Raw genomic sequence first — 18864 nt, 5'->3', positions numbered from 1 at the left:
ATTTAGGAACATCATATTATCATAATTTATATTATGCATTTTAAAAATTTGAAGACTTCATTTAGTTAAATGTGTTTTCTGATTACCTTACATTGAAGATTAGTTCACTTATAAAATTATTTAATGAAAAGATCATAGAAATTAACATTTGCTTTCATGCTAAACATTTTATAGCCATCTGACCTAAAGATATGGGTCTTTGTTTTCATCTGACAGAATAGTAAATTAAGTTAGAGGGAACTTTCTTTACATTGTATAGCTTCCAAATTTTTAATACCAAATATCAAAATGATCAGGTAGTCCTATTTCTGTTCTTTTCAGGACTAAATTTTGAATTAAATCAAACAAAATTGGAACCTATAACAAATTAATTTCTAACACATATAGAGCTCTATCTATCTATCTATCTATCTATCTATCTATCTATCTATCTGTCTATCTATCTATCTATCTGTCTATCTAATCTTCCTTTTTATATGTATGTGGTAAAACTACAGTTAGAATTTTACACACTTCCTTTAGCTCTAGGATATTGCTTTCTTGCTAGTAAGGTGTGATCAGCTCTAAAAACTTCCTGACATTTTAATCTTGAACCTTTTCTTCTTGTTTAAACCCTGATTTACTAACTGTCTTCTAAAGGAAAGTGTATCATTTTGTAGTTTCTAACTGAAGCCAAGTCACTAGACTATTTAAAATGCTCTAGCATGGAACTGAAAATTTAAGATCAGATGCTAATCTACTAATTTTTAATTTTAAATTAGTCTTTTAAAAATTCAACAGAATAAAAGGAAAGTTCACATTTTAGAACACTTATACTTTTTCCATGCAATATTCTAGGGTTCATTATTTCTCAGACAATTCACTGCTAGAGATTTGAGTCCCAGAAAAAAATCTATAACTTAGCTTTAGATTTACAGTTCTCTTAAATTTCTTTGTTAAGGGGTGGCTAGGTGGCGCAGTGGATAGAGCACCAGCCCTGGAGTCAGGAGTACCTGGGTTCAAATCTGGTCTCAGACACTTAATAATTACCTAGCTGTGTGGCCTTGGGCAAGCCACTTAACCCCATTGCTTTGCAAAAACTAAAAAAAAAATTCTTTGTTAAAACTTAGATATCCCTAAAATGATAAAACATCAACCAAATTCTTTTAATTATATTTTAATCCTTTAAATTATTCAGAATCTAGCAACAAAATCATTATTGAGTTACTTTGCATTATATATGGTAAGAAGCAAGACTTTTAAATGACAAAAATCATCAATATTTCAAAAGTATGGGAGTCCCAAATAATTTATAGCATTTATTCCAATATTTTCACAGTACACATTCCAGTTCAACACTACATTTTATATTAAACATTCCTTGGTTTTAAATTATGTAACCTTTGAAAAATACCCATTCAAAAACCTCAGTCTGTTTGGGTGGCATGACAGAATGAGGAAGAAGAACTCTTTCATGCTGAATTCTTATTGCTCCTTAAAACTTTAGACTCACAGAGACAGAGAAAAAGAGATTTATGAGAATCCAAAGCAGAGAGACAGAATTTAACATAGAGATTTAAGCAGCTGAACTGATTCATTTTGCTTTAGATTATATAGAAGGGAGGGAAAAAGGAATTGGAGAACAAATCTTTTTGTCTTTCAAATACAAAGGAGTTTCAGGAAAACATATATTCTATGGTCTCTAGTCACAAGTTTTGGGGAAGAAAAAAAAAGATTCTAATTTCCCTTATTTCTGGGACAGAAATTAGGACAGAGATTGGACAATAAGTAAACCTGGCAGAGTGACCCTTCTGCACACACACACACACACACACACACACAGACATACCCCACAATTAGAGAGAATGTGTTTAGCTGTAGCTATTCTCCTGAGGCCAGAAGGGTGGGGGTGCGGATAGGGGGGGTGGGGGTAGGAACCATATACAGAACCATTGGTCAGAGTAAGTAGAGAACTTTTGAATGCTGGTAATAAGGTCATATACCTTGGCAGTATTCTTTCTAGAAAGGTACTCATTTATAATTAGGTTGACACACACATTGCCAGAACTTACTCAGTGTTTAGGAGACTCTGAGGGAAAGTGTGGGAGAGAAGAGGCAATAGACTGCATACCAAACTGAAGGTCCACAGAGCCATTGTACTGGCTTCATTGTTGTATGGTTGGAAGCCTGGACAGGCTATCAGTGCCATGCCAGAAAACTGGTATACCAGATCCTGAGGTCCCCTCTTTAGTTGAACTTCTAAGCATTCAGTATCTATTACAGGGATCATGACTCTGATGTGTTGACCAGGTTGTGCAAATGCCAATCACAGGCATACCTAAGACACCTATTTTACAGAGAACTCGTACAAGGCAAGTGCTCCCACAGTGGTCAGAAGTAGTATTATGAAGTCATATAACTCAAGTCTTTGAAGAACTTTAATACTGATTGTGAGACACTGGCACAGGACTTCCCAGCATGGTATGCCCTCATCAGAGAAGGTGTTGTATTCCATGAGAAATGCAGAATTGTAGGAGTACAAAGGAAATGTGAGCTGTGCAAATTCAACAAAATCACTGTCACAAATGTTTTAATGGACTTCATGTGCCTGATCTGTGGCAGAGCCTTTGGAACTTGTATTGGACTAGTCAGTCACATCCTGACCCCAACTCTGTGATGTCATTGATCCTCGTTGAAAAAGGATGAACAACCATATGCTATACATTGTGCCTTCCAATTGTTGTGTTATTTGATCTTTATAACAACCCTGGTGCTCTTATTTTTCCCATTTTACAAATGAGGAAATTGAGGCAGGCAGAGGCTAAGTGACTTTCCCAGGGTTACTGAGGCTCTGGAGACACTCTTCCAAAGTCATACTTCCACCAGCAGGTCAGATTCCAGAGCAATGCTGCTATTCCCAAGACTTAGAACATAGATTGCATGATCTGTTGGTTGTCTTTCATTCTTGAAGAGGATTCAAAATGACATCACATTAGGACCCCGGCCCTAAGATGGCAGCGCCCAGAGGAGCCACGGTCTCGGGTGAAGGCGACGGCGGCTTCGGGCCGTGGCGGGATGGACGGCTGGAGGCGCTGGGAGTGGATTGGGCCGTGTACGGCGCCTACATCGGGGCGTCCTGCAGGAGGACGACGAGGAGGAAAGGTTGGATGCGCTGCAAGGCATCCTGGCCGCCTTCCTGGAAGAAGACTCACTCCTTCATATCTGCAGGGAGATTGTCGAGCGGTGGTCGGAAACCCAGAATGTTGTAGCCAAAGAGAAAAAAGAAGATGAAGTGCAAGCCATTGCTACCCTTATTGAGAAGCAGGCACAGATTGTAGTGAAGCCCAAGATGGTGTCAGAGGAGGAGAAGCAACGGAAAGCTGCTCTATTGGCCCAATATGCCAATGTGACAGATGAGGAGAATGAAGCGGATGAGAAAGATGGTTCAGTTGCCACGACAATGGACATTGGGTCTGAAAAATCTCCCTTTCGAAACACCAATGTGGAAGATGTCCTGAATGCTCGAAAATTGGAGCTAGATTCATTGCGGGATGAGTCTCAGAGGAAGAAGGAACAAGACAAACTACAAGGGGAGAAAGATAAGCTGGCCAAGCAGGAGCGAAAGGAGAAGGAAAAGAAAAGGACACAGAAAGGGGAGCGCAAACGGTTATGTCTGGATCCTCTCTTTCTCCCAAGGACTTGATCAAAGGAAGAACTGGGTCTTGCATATGGTGTGTATTTTGGAGAAATAAGTCCTAGTGGTTTTCTTAATGCATTTCTTCCTTTGTTTACACAGCCAAAAGAAAAATCACAAATGATTAATTATAAAATGTGCCATGTGATTTGTGGTGTGGGTAATGTTGGATTGATGTAGCCAATATCTGTACCAAAGATCAAAGATCTGAGAAGGTGTGACCTGTTTTCAGCAAATCAATTCTTGTGATCCTGTTATTAACCACTTAAAGTTTGGTCTTCCTCTTCTTGGCCAGAAAACTAGCTTTGTAAACTTTTAAACTTGGAATATGTAGGATTGGAATGGATACTGCACTCCCTGACAGAATGTAGAGTGGAAGTTTGCTTTGAAGAAGGCAGGTAGTTCTAAAATGTGCTGTTATTTCTATCAGATAAGATAGAAAACTAAATCTAGATTTTATTTTTTAATATATAGGAACAGAAGCCTAAGCCTAGGAATGTGGAGGTAGTTATGGATATTTTTTTAAAAAAAAGACTTATCACATCAGTGCAAGGCTAATTAAATCTGTAGCTATGAATTTATAGCTGTAACCATGACTTCTCAAATGTGATAGGTTTAGTATCATTCCTACCTTAAGATGCCTAAATATAAGTCAAAACTTTTAGTGGTTCCTAGTTTTAAAGAATTAGAGTGGAAAGGTCATCTCCCTAAAGAAAAAGGCAGCACTAGGAATCTCTAGCAGCACTGGTCTAGCAACAAACAATGATGTCAGCCTGTCCTGGTCCATCTTTCCATCCTTCAAAATGAATTGGGGAGAAAGATGACACTAGTCATTCAGATTTGGGCTAGGAAGGGACTGATACTTGCATTATTGTTAAGTCTATTTAGATGGATCAGATGCTAGCAGGAGCTCTCCACCTCTGCTTTCTTCTCTGGCTATATTTAGTTGCAAGTAACTTCTCTCTTTGATTGTAAACTACTATTGACCATAAAATAACCCAGAGAAGGCACTTTCACTGAATAAACAGACTGAAGGTAGATCAGTTTTATATGACTAATTACTTGGGAGTAACAAACCTTTTTACTTGTGTGCAGATGATTAAAATGATGCTTGGCTAAGGAAAAGATTTTCTCCTCTCTTTCACACACTCCTGAGCCATAGCATTTCAGAAATGTAAATGTTCACATTTTCCATTTTTTTCAAATAAACTTCTGATATTTAAATCACAAAATGACATCACATTGTGGAGGTCAAGGTACAGTGGGTCCAACTGGCTGGTCAGACTAATATGAACTCAGAAGGTTCTACCAAAGGTCAGATACAAATAATCTATATGAACTTTTAGAATGAAAATAATCTCCAAATTTGTGTATTTCATGATTCTTTTGAGCTACTGCAATTCTGCTTGCTCATAGAATATACTGTCATCTTTGATGTGTGCACTTCAGGTGAGTAGAGCTCTCTGTTGGTGTATCCCATGTCTCACATAGATTCCAAAGTTCTCCAGAGGAGGAGGTAGAGTCAAGATTGTGGAGAAAAGGAAGAGATTCCCCTGAGCTCTCCCCCAATTTCCCCCCAAATACCTTTAATGCCTCAAAGCAAATTCTAAAGGGAAAAAACTCACAAAGGGATAGGCTGAAACAAGTCCAAGACAAGTTAGAAGGTCAACAGGAAAGGTCTGTTGCAGTGGATTGAAAGTTGTGTACAGTCTAGAGCAGGACTGTGCTCCAGCAAACCAGCAGGAGACCTTGAAGGTGACTAGTGGCAGTAGTGGCAGTAAGGGGATCATCCAACTGGTCAGAAAGAGATTACAAAGGCCCCTTTGCTGGCATCAGGATTGGGACTCTGCTGCATTGCCCATACTTGGATCTGGATCATAGTCCAGGGTCTCAGTCTCAGGATGATGAGGAGCATTAGCACCTCAGAGTTTGTGACTGCAGGGAAGCTGGGACCATGGTCACAACTCCATGGTGAAAAAGAGTGCTTGTTGTTACTCAGAGACCAGAACATGGAACAGGAGAGTAGTAAACACGCTTCTTCCTATTTCATGTCATCTTGGAAGAATATAGATCCCCAGAATTATTTCTGAAAACAACTGTGCAAAAACCTGAAGTTTAGGACAGTGCCCTTTCCACTATGGAAGCAGAGTCCCACTTTAGCATAGGGTGAAAAGTCAAGAAATAGACTGGAAAATGGACAAACAGCAGAAAAAGATCCTCAGGTTCTCCAGAGAGACCTTGGGAATGTTACTGTATTGCTTCTTCTGACTTGCCTTATGTGAACTCTCCATAAAATGATCTTTTAGACAAATAATACATTATTTGGCATTCAAACAATGTGGTCAGCCCATATAAGTTGCATTCTTAGTGGTAAAATCTGAATGCTTGGTAAGTTCAGCTACAGAGAGGACCTCAGCATCTGGTGATCTTCAGAATGTTCCTAAAACAATTCAGAAGGAAGCAGTTCAGTTTTCTGTTACTGATGATTTTGATGATCTCACACTTGATCACAGCCATACAACAGTCATACAATTCAACACAAAGATTCTTTAGACCTTCAGTTTGGAAGGCAATCTGATACCTCTTCTGTCCCACATTTTCCTTCAGAGTCTATCAAACACTGAGCTAGTTTTGGCAATGCATGTTCTAATCTCCTCATGTCCAGCTGTAAATGGCCCAGGAAATCATTATTTTGGTACTGCCACAGTACCCATGGGGGGTACTCAAAATTCAATAAACCTAGGAACTTTTTAGAAGTATTATTAATTAAATGTTTGACTAAATAAAGTGATTTAATTTTTAAATGAATAACTTTTCATGGTTCAAGAAGGCTGTTATAAATATTCAAATGACCCTTGACAGAAGAAAGGTTTCCCAACTCTGATCCATTTGGATATACTTGGAAAGTATGTTTCCAAGGTAAGTGAATTTATTCACAGCATTTGAAATTTCTCCATTTGCTATAACTGATGGTTCCATGTATGGATGATGTAGTGATGGATGGTGGAGAACCTCTGTTTTCTTGATATTAATTGTTAGAACAAAATTATCACAGGTAGCAAAGAATTGATCCATATATTGTTACATATCAGCCTCAGAGGTTGCATTGAGTAAATAATCATCTGCAAATAAAAAGTTATGCACCAACTCTCCTTCCACTTTAGTCTTGGCTTTTAGTTGATGTGGTTTTGATCTTTTTTCATCATTGAAGGCTTCTGACAATAGGGCTGAAAGCAACATTCTCAAAAGAAAGCACACAGACCTGTTTCAATCCATTGGTGACTAGGAAAATGTGAGAGTATCATCCATTATCTGGAATCTGTGCAAGCATGTTATCATTGTACTAATGAACTTCTATAGACAACCAGATTTATAATCCCTAGAACATAGGCAACCCCTAGTAAATGCCTTGTCTAATCAAAGACAGATTATGGAGGTAAGTAAAGTAATGAATAATTTTTAAATATTTTACTATATTTGCAACACTGTAACATGCATGGGGATGCAAAGAATCTAGACCAAAGGAAAGCCAAAGAAGCTGAGATGGACTGGGAGATTAGAGATGATTTATTGTGTGTCCCATACATTATTACAAACTCTGAGATATGGACTATCACAGATTCTGATACTTGAGCTCTGCCCTGGGCTATATCACAGCAACAGTGTTGAAGGCAAGTAGATTTTGTGGGTGTATTTAGCAGCTTTTCTATTCCAATTTTGAAAGGTCTTTTCTCCCTTTAGTGTTAAACTCAAATTAATCTGTCTCTCATTGATCGGCTAAAGAAAGATCCAGTCAAAAGCACACTCATTGTTTGAATTTTGACTTCTCAAATTGAATATAAACAGCAATTGTTTCTGTTTTGTCCAGAAACCCTGACAGTCTTTCCCTCTCAGATTGATTTTTTTCCCCTAGGTAAAAGAGTCAAAAAAGTTTTAAAAAGTGAACATGGTATGCTTTGATCTGCATTCAGAATCCATAAGTTTTTCCTTTGGATATGGATGGCATTTTCCTTAATGGGTCTTTCAGGATTATCCTTTATCACTGAACTACTGAGAGGAGCTGGGTTCATCATAGGTGATCATCTCACAATGTTCCTGTTAGTGTGAACAATGTTTTCCTGGTCTGCTCACTTCATTCAGCATCAGGTCATACAAGTCTTTCCGGGCTTTTCTAATGTCTAGCCAATCACAATTTCTTTCAGAACAATAGTACTTGACAACATTCAAATACTATAACTTGTTCAGCCATTCCCCAATTGATGGGTATCCCCTCAATTTCCATTTTTTTGCCAGTACAAAAAAAGCTGCTGAAAATATTTTTGTGCATGTGGGTCTTTTATCCTTTTTATGAAATCTTTGGTATATAGACCTAGTACTAGTACTGATGGACCAAAAGATAAGCACAGTTTTATTACACTTTGGGTATGGTTCCAAATTGCTCTCCAGAAAGAGTGGATTAATTCACAATTCCGCAAATAGTACATTAGTGTCCCAGTTTTTCTACATTCTTTCTCATATCAATCACGTTTCCTTTTTGTTATTTTAGTTGGCCTGGTAGGTATGAGGTGATAACTAAGAGTTGTTTTAATTTTCATTTCTCTAATCAATAAGGATTTAAATTTTTTATATGATTGAAGATAGTTTTAATTTCTTCATCTGAAAACTGTTCATGACCTTTGGCCATTTGTTAATTGGAAAATGACTTACATTCTTTAAATTTGACTCAGTGTTCTATATATTTTAGAAATGAGTATTTATTAGAAATAATACCTGTGAAAATTATTTCCCAGCTTTCTTCATTCCTTCTAATCTTGGTTGCATTTGTGTTATTTGTGCAAGACCCTTTTGATTTAATGTAGTTGAAATAATTCATTTTGCAACATATTATGCCGTCTATCTCTTCTTGGGTTATAAAGTCTCCAATTACATAGATTTGACAGATATACTATTTCTTGTACTTCTAATTGTCTTATGGTATCACCCTATATATATAAATTCTGTAACCATTTCAACCTTATCTTGGAAAATAGGGTGTGAGATGTTGGGCTATGCCTAGTTTTTGCCATTCTATCTTCCAGTTTTCCCCATCAGTTTTTTTTTTGTCAAAAAATGATGATAAGGAAGATGAGGACATGGACTCATTAGAGGATAAAAATGTCAAAATACCTATGAGCAAAACCCCAAAGAAAAATGGAAAGTGGACTTAAGCTAAGAAAGAATTCACGAAAGAGATCTAAAAGGATCTTTGAAATCATATGAAAGGTAGCAAAAGTTGGGAAAAATAATGAGAGTGATACAAGAGAATTATGGGAAAATTGTCAACAGCTTAGTAAAAAAAAAGAATTGGTTAATAAAAAGAACTGGCTAAATAGATACAAGAAGATATAGAGGAGATACAAAAATTCACTGAAGAAAAACTCCTTAAAAAGTAAAATTGGTCAGGGACAACTAGGTGGCACAGTGTATTGAGCACCAGCCTTGGAGTCAGGAGGACTTGAGTTCAAATCTCATCTCAGACACTTAATAATTACCTAGCTATGTGACCTTGGGCAAGTCACTTTACCCCATTACCTTGCAAAAACAAACAAAAATAAACCAAAAGTACAATTGGTTAAATAGAAAAGAAAGTACAAAAACTAATTGAGGAAAACAACCACTTAAAAGTTATAATTGGAAAATTATAATGATTCTTTGAGATAGCAAGAAAAATCAATCAAATGCATAAGAATGAAAAAAATAAGAAGAAAGTGTGAAATACCTCTTGGTAAAGACAAATGACCTGGAAAATAAATCCAGGAGAGTCAATTTTGGAAGAATTGAATTACCTGAAAATCATAATCAAAAGGAGGACCTGTATAACATCTTTCAAGAAATTATTCAAGGAGAGAATTAGAACTGGAAACAAGGTTGCTTATTATCATCACTACTATTCAAAATTATATTAGAAATGTTAGCTTTAGAAACAATAGAAGAAAAAGAAATTGAAGGAATTAGAATAGGTAATGAAGATATAAAACTCTCACTCTTTGCAGATGATATGATGGTATGCTTAAAGAATCCTAGAAAATCAACTAAAAATGACTTGAAACAATTAGCAACTTTAGCAAAGTTGCAGAATATAAAATAAGACCCACATAAATCATCAGCATTTCTATATACTATCAACAAAGCCCAAAGCAAGAGATAGAAAAAGAAATTCCATTTATAACAACGCTAGACAACATAAAATACTTGAGAATCTACTTCCCAAGACCAGAAACTATATAAACAGAATTACAAATCACTTTTCACACAAAATCAGATTTTAAATAATTGAGCAAATGTCAATTGCTCATGGCTAAGTTGAGCTAATATAATAAAAAGGACAGATCTACCCAAATTAAATCACTTATTTAGTGTCATACCAATCAAACTACCAAAAATTTACTTTATTGAGTTGGAAAAATTAGTAACAAAATTCATCTGGATGAACAAAAGTTCAAGAATACCAAGGGAATTAATTAAAAATGCAAAAGAAGGTTGCCATATTTAAAATTATAAAGCATCAGTCATTAAAACTATTTGTTACTGACTAGAAAATAGAGTGGTTGATCGATCAGTGGAATACATTAGAAAGAAACAGTAGTAAATACCATAGTAATCTATTGTTGATAAACTCAGACCTAAGCTTCTGGGATAAGAATGCACTATTTTACAAAAACTGCTGGGAAAACTGGAAAATAGTGTGACAGAAATTACAGATCCACATCTTGAACCTTATAACAAGATAAGGTCAAAAGGGGTATAGGATTTAGATATAAATGATAATACCATAAGTCAGTTAGGAAAACAAAGCTGGTACTTCCTCATCTTCAGAGTATTTTGATCCTCCTTGGGATCATAGACAAAATGTTTGTCAATGGTCAGGTTCCTTTTTTTCCCTGTTTATTCATTTACTCATTCTGTGCCTGGTTTTGGGGTGCTTCTGAGCTTTTGAGTTTTTTGGGAAACCCCAATGAGGACCTCAGTGTGTGAGGCTCTGACTGCTCTCCTGGTCTGTGAATGACCACAAGTGCATCCCTCTGCCATGGGGCTGGGGGGGGTCCCTGTTCTATGGGGGGCCTAGACTGCAATCAGGATCTGAATGTGATCAGAGAAATGCTAATTAAAATAACTCTGAGATATCACCTTAGACCTATCATTTTGGCTAACAAAAAAGAAAAATGATCAATATTATAGAGGATGTGGGAAAACTAGGATACTGATGCAGAGTTGGTGGAGTTGTGAATTGATCCACCTATTCTGGAGAACAATTTGGAACTATGCCCAAAGAGCAAAAGCTTATAAGCATATCCTTTGTTCTAGTAGTACCACTAGTAGGTCTGTAACCCAAAGAGATCATAAAAAAGGGAAAGAAACTCACTTATACAAAAATATTTTTAGCAGCTCTTTTTGTATTTATAATTTCTTTGGCAAAGAATTATCAATTGTTGAATGGCTGAATAAATTATGATATATGAATGTGATGGAATACTATTGTTCTGTAAGTAATTATGAATGTCTGGACTCGGGAAAGGCCTGGAAAGACTTGCATGAACTATTGCTGAGTGAAATGAGCAAAACCAGGAGAGCATTGTACACATTAAAAGCAACAAAGTAAGATAATCAACCATAATAGATATAGCTCCTCTCAGCAGTTCAATGATTTCAGTGACAAAGGACAATCCTAAAAGACCTATTATGGAATATGCCATCCACATCCAGAGAGAGAACTATGGAGTCTGAATGCAGAGCATGCATACCATGTTCACACTTTAAAACTTTTCTTTTTCTTCCTTAGTTCTAATTCTTCTTTCACAACATGACCAATATGGAAATACATTAAACATGATTGTACACATATAGCCTATATCAGATTGTTTGATACCATGGGAAAAGGGGAGGAAAAGGAGGGTGGTAGAAAAATGTGGAACTCAAAAATTTGCAAAAGAATGAATGCTGAATAACTATCTTTACATTGAATTGGAAAGAAAATTAAAATTGAAAAAGAATTATTGGGGAGGATTCTGGGAAGATGGTAGAGATCAGGAAATTCCAAATTCTCCAGCTTTCCTCCTCAAACAAGACAAAAAAGCATTTCAGGGTGAACACGTAAGCAAATAAAACTAAAACAAATAAGCAAAAATAAGCAAGAGTTGAGACACAGTAATGATTCTTCCGGTACAACTGGTGAAGATCTAAAGAAAGCTCGGGGAAAGCAGTTTTTCTCTGTTGAAGTGGAAATGCCTCTAGGCTTGTTCAACTGTGAGCCCTGGAGGTATCTGATTGGGAGGTAGTCTCAGCTTCAGACATAGAAATTTTCACCTCCCAGACTCCTAGGGAGTCAGGCATCTGAATAGGGGAAGAATGAGGGCACCTCTACCAATATGGGACACCAGGCCCAGCTGAACTGTCCAGATGCAGTCCCAGGTGAGAAGGAACCAACCCATGCCAGGTGAGTCCCATCCCAGTGGCATGTGGGCACTGCTGACTGTGGACAGTTAAACAACTGCAACACTGGAGGGTTTTAGGAGAGTAAGATCATTTTCAGCACAGTGTGCTAAGGGGCCCTTCCTGTAGCATGGAGGGGGAAAGGAGTGCAGAGGTTTTATCGAGAACAAAGTTCAAAAAAATAACAGAAAGAAGGTCAAAGACAGTCTTCCCCTCTCCAAACCTCAGAATTAGAGGTGAACATTACAACAAGTTTCTAAATTTGTTTTTAAATGAGTAAGCAATAGAGAAAGAACCCAACCATGGATAGTTATTATGGGAATAGAGAAGACTGGGATTTTTTTTTTTCAGAGAAAGATATTGGAGCAAAAAAGTCTCTTACCTCAAGGATTAATGTCAAATGATCATCTGGCCAAAAAGAAATAATTGATCTCAAAAATACTTTTAAAAAAACAAAAGAGACAGAGGAAAAATTAAAAAGAAAAATGAGAGCAATTCAAGAAAAACAAGATTATGAAAAGAAAGTCAACCGACTGGAAAGGAAGATCCAGAATCTCAGGGAAGAAAATGACTCCTTGGAAATTAGAATTGAGTATGGGGAAACCAGTGAAGTTATGAGACCAAGCAATAATAAAACAAATTATAAAGAATGAAAAGATAGAAGAGAATGTGAATCATCTTACAAGAAAAACAATGATTTGGAGCACAGATCAAAAAAAAAAGAAAACATAAGAACAATAGCATGACCTAAATGTTATGATTTAAAAAAAGAATCTTGATATAATAAAATAAGAAATAAAGAAAACTGTCTTGAAGTGTTAGAACAAGAGGGGAAAGCAAAAATAGAAAAACATTTACCAATTACCACTTGAAAAAGATTCTGGGAGGAAAATTTACAGAAACATCATAGTCAAATTCTGAAACTCACAGGTTAGGAAAAAATAATACTAGCAACAAGAAAAATAAATTCAAATACAGAAAAGCCACAAGTAGAATTATACAAGACCTAGCAGCAGCTTTAGTAAAAATCATTAATTCGATCATTCATTCATATATACAGATTCATCTTTCTTTGTTTTGTTTTTTGCAAGGCAAACAGGGTTAAAGTGGCTTGCCCAAGGCCACACAGCTAGGTAATTATCAAGCGTCTGAGACCGGATTTGAACCCAGGTACTCCTGACTTCAGGGCCTGTGCTTTATCCACTGCGCCACCTAGCCACCCCCTAGATTCATCTTTCTAAGACCCAGTTCTGTAGTTGTCATATCTCTCCTCAATAATATTTTCCCATGTCCAAACTCTTCTAACAAGCTTTCAATGTTCCTTCTTCCCCAGTCTGGTCCTAGTCTTCTCTGACTTTTTAAAATCTTAAAATGTCAAATGCAATAGTGAACTTTGAATCATTTGGGTTCAAAACTAACATTTTACCAAGAAGGAAATTATGGCCCCTAGAGGGAAGATAATAAAGACTCCTGAGGCAACTTTGTCTTTCTGAATTCAAATCTAGCCTTCAGACACTAATTTGTGTGACCTTGGGCAAATTTAATGAAGGTGGGCAAACAGTCTGGCAGCTAGGAGGGATTTTTAAACTGTTCTTGTGAAGAAGGGAGGAATAGATTTAAGGGGAGTCAAGGATAGTATTTATATCAGGAGTGAAGTGAAACAACAGAGATTCAACTGAAAAGTTTCTCTTGGAAAGTAGACAATTTTTTCCTCTAGGGGCTTAGTCTGGGTAGGGATGGGGGTGGATAGGGCAGGAACTTTGATAAGGGAAGGCATCTACAATTATGCAGAGACAAATGGTAATATAATTTACTTTATCAGGAATACTTCATATTGAGATTTAGGATCAGAGAAATTCATATATTACACAAAGAAAGATTAGTTCATTATTCTGTGAGGAGCCAAAGAAGTAACTTTTTAGGTCATATGACTGTGAGGTGTTTGGTATGAAAGCAATTGAACTTTTTATTATCTCCTAGATTGGGTGACTTTATATGAACCTGATCCCCTGTATAATTTGAAAACATTAACTTGAGAAGGTTTCAAGTTCATAAAATGCATAATTTTGATTATGATATAATATTAAGAGATATTGGTAAATATAAGAACCAGAATTAGTAATAAAAAGTAGATTCTCAAATAAACTAAATACTCAGGGATTTAAATTGTAGATTCTTATTGAGTCTTCATCAATCAGTCTTAATTGACTGAAATTCAAAATCTAGTTTGCCTAATTTGGCCCGAAACTCACATGTGCATCTTTATAACTCAGACCACTGTATGTACCTTAGAAGCACTTCTGTGGAAATAGGGGACTGGGAGACTTTTTGAAAGGAAAGGTACCCTCTTTATGTTTAAAGGGGAAAGTGCTAAATTGGAGAGTAATTTAGTAAGGAAAAAACTGAGACTGATAGGTTTCACTGAAGACCCACCTTGAGTTCAAGGGAAGTGATACTCAGAAGTTTTTGTGGAAATGGAGAATTTATTGAATGGGAATCTATCTGTGATATTGAATAATAATAATTATATTATCAGGAATATTTTCTGATTTCTTTTAGGAAAGAGAAACACTTTCAGGAGTTGTGTAAAAGTCATTCATGTAGTGGGCCTAATAAATTCTGTGAACTGATTTGTTTTAATGTTAAACTGATCTTGTCAAAAATTTCACAAGGTATTTTGTTGGTGAAAAAAGTTGATAATAATTTTGTCTTATCACATGTTTATGGAAGACAATATATGGAGAGAATATATATGACTAAAAGTAAAAATCTGCTTAACATCTGTTATTTGAAAATAAGAAAATGTATCATTCTGATATTTTGTCTGATGTAAATGTATTAACATTGTCTAGCATTTATAGCATAAATAAGAATTACATTGGGGTTTTAAATGTATCAGATATATGAGATTGGATTCTTGGAAAATTTGGGTAAATAATCATATACAGCACAAATGTATGTTTAATTTTAAAGAAGTTAAGAATGTGGACTTCTCTCATGGTAACTGCAGACAACTATGTGGGGGGCTCTGAAGGATGACTGAACAAATAGCAAGTATGTGGTCCCACTATAAGGTAACTTATTGATGATTCAGATATGTTTATCAGTTATGTGAAATTCTTTTGTAACTGCAGAGAGATTATATTTACAATTATTTGGCTACCAGTTGTAATGCTAAAATCTGGAATTAACATATAATTGCTTTGAAGGGGATATAAGGGAAATATCAAAAATCATGACCCCTTCTGTGATCTCTGAAATTTTAAATTATGTAATGAATGGTATAAATCTATAGATTCATGTATAATGGTATTAATGGAAAGATTGTGTTGTACAATCTAGTAATTCACATGATATTCTTACTGCTGTTTTGTTATATTGGAACTAATAACATACAGTGGGAATTTAAAGTCACCTAAGAAGTTCTAATGGTTTTAAAGAATTCTGAAAGTAATAATTTTTATTTTGAATATGGTTAGTGGTTAAACAGGATTAATGTGAAGAAGTCCATCAGAAAAGATACTTCCATATTTTTCCACAGATGTTGTTACTGATTGTAATTCCTTCCATCCATTCCTCCTCACTACCATTTATTATATTTTGTCTCTCCTTTCACTCTGTCCTTCTTCAAATGTTTTCTGTGGGGCAGCTGAGTGGCACAGCAGACAGAGCACTGGCCCTGGGGCCAGGAGGCCCCAAGCCCACGTCCCACCTCAGAGACCCAGCAAACACTCAGACCCATGGTCCTGGAGAGATCACCCAATCCACCTCGCAAAAAAGTAAAAAAAAAGTAAAATATGTTATATCTGACTATCCTCTTGCATGATCCGCCCCCCTTCCTCATCCCCTTTCTTCCATTCCCTTTCTCTCCTTTTTCTTCTAGATTTCTATATTCTATATGTTATTTCCTCTCTCAGCCATTTCTGATGAGAATGAAGGTTCCCTTATTCCCCCTCACCTTCCCCCTTCTATACTATTAGAAAAGCTATTTCTTGGGATGGCTACATTGTGCAGTGGATAGAGCACTGGCCCTGGAGTCAGGAATGCCTGAGTTCAAATCCAGCCTCTGACACTTAAAGATTACCTAGCTGTGTGGCCTTGGGAAAGCAACTTAACCCCATTACCTTGTAAAAACCTAAAAAACAAAAGCTATTTCTTGACTCTTATACATGAAATATCTTAGTCTATCCATCCTACCTCTCATTTTCCTTTTTCTCAGTATATTTTCTTTTCACCTGTTGATTCCATTTTTACACTATATTATACCTTCAAATTCAGCTCCCTCCTGTACCTTGTCTCTCTCTCATCTATCTATCTATCTATCTATCTATCTATCTATCTATCTATCTATCTATTTATCTATCTATCTATCCATATATATGTATATATATATATACATATGTATATGTATATCTATATCTATATATACTCCTTCTAACTGATTTAATAAATGTGAAGGTTCATGTGAGTATTATCAGTATCATCTTTCCATGCAGGAATACATGCAGGATCCTGCTGCTATGCCTATATTCAGACCCTGGTCACAGTCTGGGGCCCCCAATTGCCATAGAGCAGGGATCCTCCTCACATTTCCAGGATAGAAAGGAGGGCCTGTGGTCATCCACAGACCAAAGCACAGGCCAGGAGGTCAGTCAGAGCCTCTCTTAAGATCTTGAAGTAACTGAAGTCATTGTGGGAGGTGTCCTAATAATACTCAAAAACTCAGGAAGCCCCAGAACCAGGGCACAGGCTAGGGAAATGAGCAAACAGAAAAAAGGAACCTGATCATAGATAATTACTTTGGTCCCATGGAGGATCAAAATACACTCTCAGAAACTGAGAAAGTTCAAGCTTCTATATCCAAACCATTCAAGAAAAATAGGAGTTGAGCTGAAACTATGGCAGATTCCAAAAAAGATTTTGAAAATCAAGTAAGAGAGGTAGAAGAAAAATTCGGAAGAGAAATGAGAGAAATACAGGAAAAACATGAAAACCAAGTCAGTAGCTTGGTGAAAGCGATTCACAAAATGCTGAAGGAAACAGCATGATAAAAACCAGTTTGGGTCAAATGGAAAGAGAAGTTCTAAAAGTTAATGAGGAGAGGAATACCTTAAAAGGCAGAATTGGCCAGATGGAAAAGGAGATAAGAAAATTCTCTGAAGAAAACAACTCCTTCAACTGTAGAATGGAACTAAAGGAAGCTGATGACTTTGTAAGGAATCAAGACACCCATAAAACAATATCAAAAGAATGAAAAACTAGAAGAAAACGTGAAATATCTCATTGAAAAAACAACTGACCTGGAAAACAGATCCAGAAGAGACAATTTAAAAATCATTGGGCTACCTGAAATACATGATCAGTAAAAGAGCACTAATTTCATTTTTAAAGCATTTATTTTTAATAAATTATAATAATTTTAAATAAATTTTATAATGGTTTAATTTAATAAAGTAATTTGAATTAATAACTTAATAATTAAATTTAATTCAATAATTAAAACAATTTAATTTAGTAATTTAATTTCAAAATAATGGGCTTTTATTATAAACATATTTTATATATCTTCATTTATTACATATATATATATATTCTAAGAAGGTTCATAGGTTTCACCATACTGCTCAAGGAGTCTTATGACCCAAAAGGTTAAAGAACTCCTGATCTACCACATATTCTTATTATTCAGATGAGGAAACTGACATCTAGCTTGTCCTGAGTTTCAAGGACTTGCTGAAAATAATACAGTTAATCAATTAAAAAAAGCATTAATTAAGCCCTTATTATGTGAAAGACATTTTGCTTCATGTTGAAGATACAAAGACCAAAAAAAGACCTAACAAAAACTAAGGCCACAACTTCTGACTCAATGAGAGTATGTTTCCTTGGGAAAGATAAAATGTAGAAATTTAAGTACATTCTAGTATTAGTATTATTTTCCTTTGTGCATGGCAAGATCACCAACCATAGAAACATCCATGTGGGAGATACCAGGGATTAACTTCTAGGGGAAGACATTCTTCATTCCTTTATATAACCAAACTGCAACAATCTCTCTCTCTCTCTCTCTCTCTCTCTCTCTCTCTCGCTCTCTCACTCTCTCTTTTCTCTCTCTCTCTGTCTCTTTCTCTTTCTCTGTCTCTGTCTCTCTGTCTCTTTCTGCCTCTCTCTTTATCTCTCTGTCTCTCTCTTATCTCTGTCTTTCACCACCTCTGTCTCTCTGTTTTTCTCTTTCTCTGTCTCTTGTCTATCTCTGTCTGTCTCTGTCTCTGTCTCTATCTTTCTGTCTCTCTCTTTGTCTCTCTGTCTCCATCTCGCTCTTTCTCTCTCTGTCTCTCTCATACTTCTGTCTCTCTCTGTTTCTCTGTTTCTCTGTCTCTCTCACTCATTCTCTCTCCTTCCCTTCCACTCTCTCCCTGCCTCCTATTTTTTCCCTCTCTCCATTCCTCTTTCTGTCCTCACTCCCACCCCTTATCTCCACCCTTCCCCATTCACTTGCTCTTACATTTTACATTTGTGTCCAGAGAAATAAATACCCCAATCAATCACAGCACAAGCACCATGAACTGACTTGGGTGATTTTGGTCTCATCTGTTTCATTTATCCTTTTCAGGTCTAGGCACATTCCTCAGCTCTAGGTGATGGAGTCCCTGGACCAGGATCTGAACCACGGTGACCTTGGAGGCAGGATTGAAGTCTAGATTTTTCCACTAGCTCATCAG

At 36.3% G+C, this 18864-nt stretch overlaps 1 protein-coding gene and 1 pseudogene across 1 annotated transcript in view; both read left to right on the top strand.

Annotated features, from left to right (window-relative positions):
- The window catches only part of LOC141500219 (uncharacterized), a 75648-nt gene extending 56790 nt beyond the window's left edge, over positions 1-18858 (top strand). Inside the window, 2 exon segments of the mRNA XM_074203208.1 lie at positions 15792-15921; positions 18756-18858. Coding sequence (XP_074059309.1) covers positions 15792-15921; positions 18756-18780 — 155 coding nt within the window. The 3' untranslated portion in view covers positions 18781-18858.
- On the top strand, positions 1924-15783 carry LOC141500218 (coiled-coil domain-containing protein 43 pseudogene; annotated as a pseudogene).
- Positions 18859-18864: the final 6 nt, after the last annotated feature.

The sequence above is a fragment of the Macrotis lagotis genome, chromosome X, assembly GCF_037893015.1.
Source record: "Macrotis lagotis isolate mMagLag1 chromosome X, bilby.v1.9.chrom.fasta, whole genome shotgun sequence".
NCBI lineage: Eukaryota > Metazoa > Chordata > Mammalia > Peramelemorphia > Peramelidae > Macrotis > Macrotis lagotis.
Note: the sequence above shows the minus strand (reverse complement) of the source record. Positions and strands in the feature narration are given on the sequence as shown.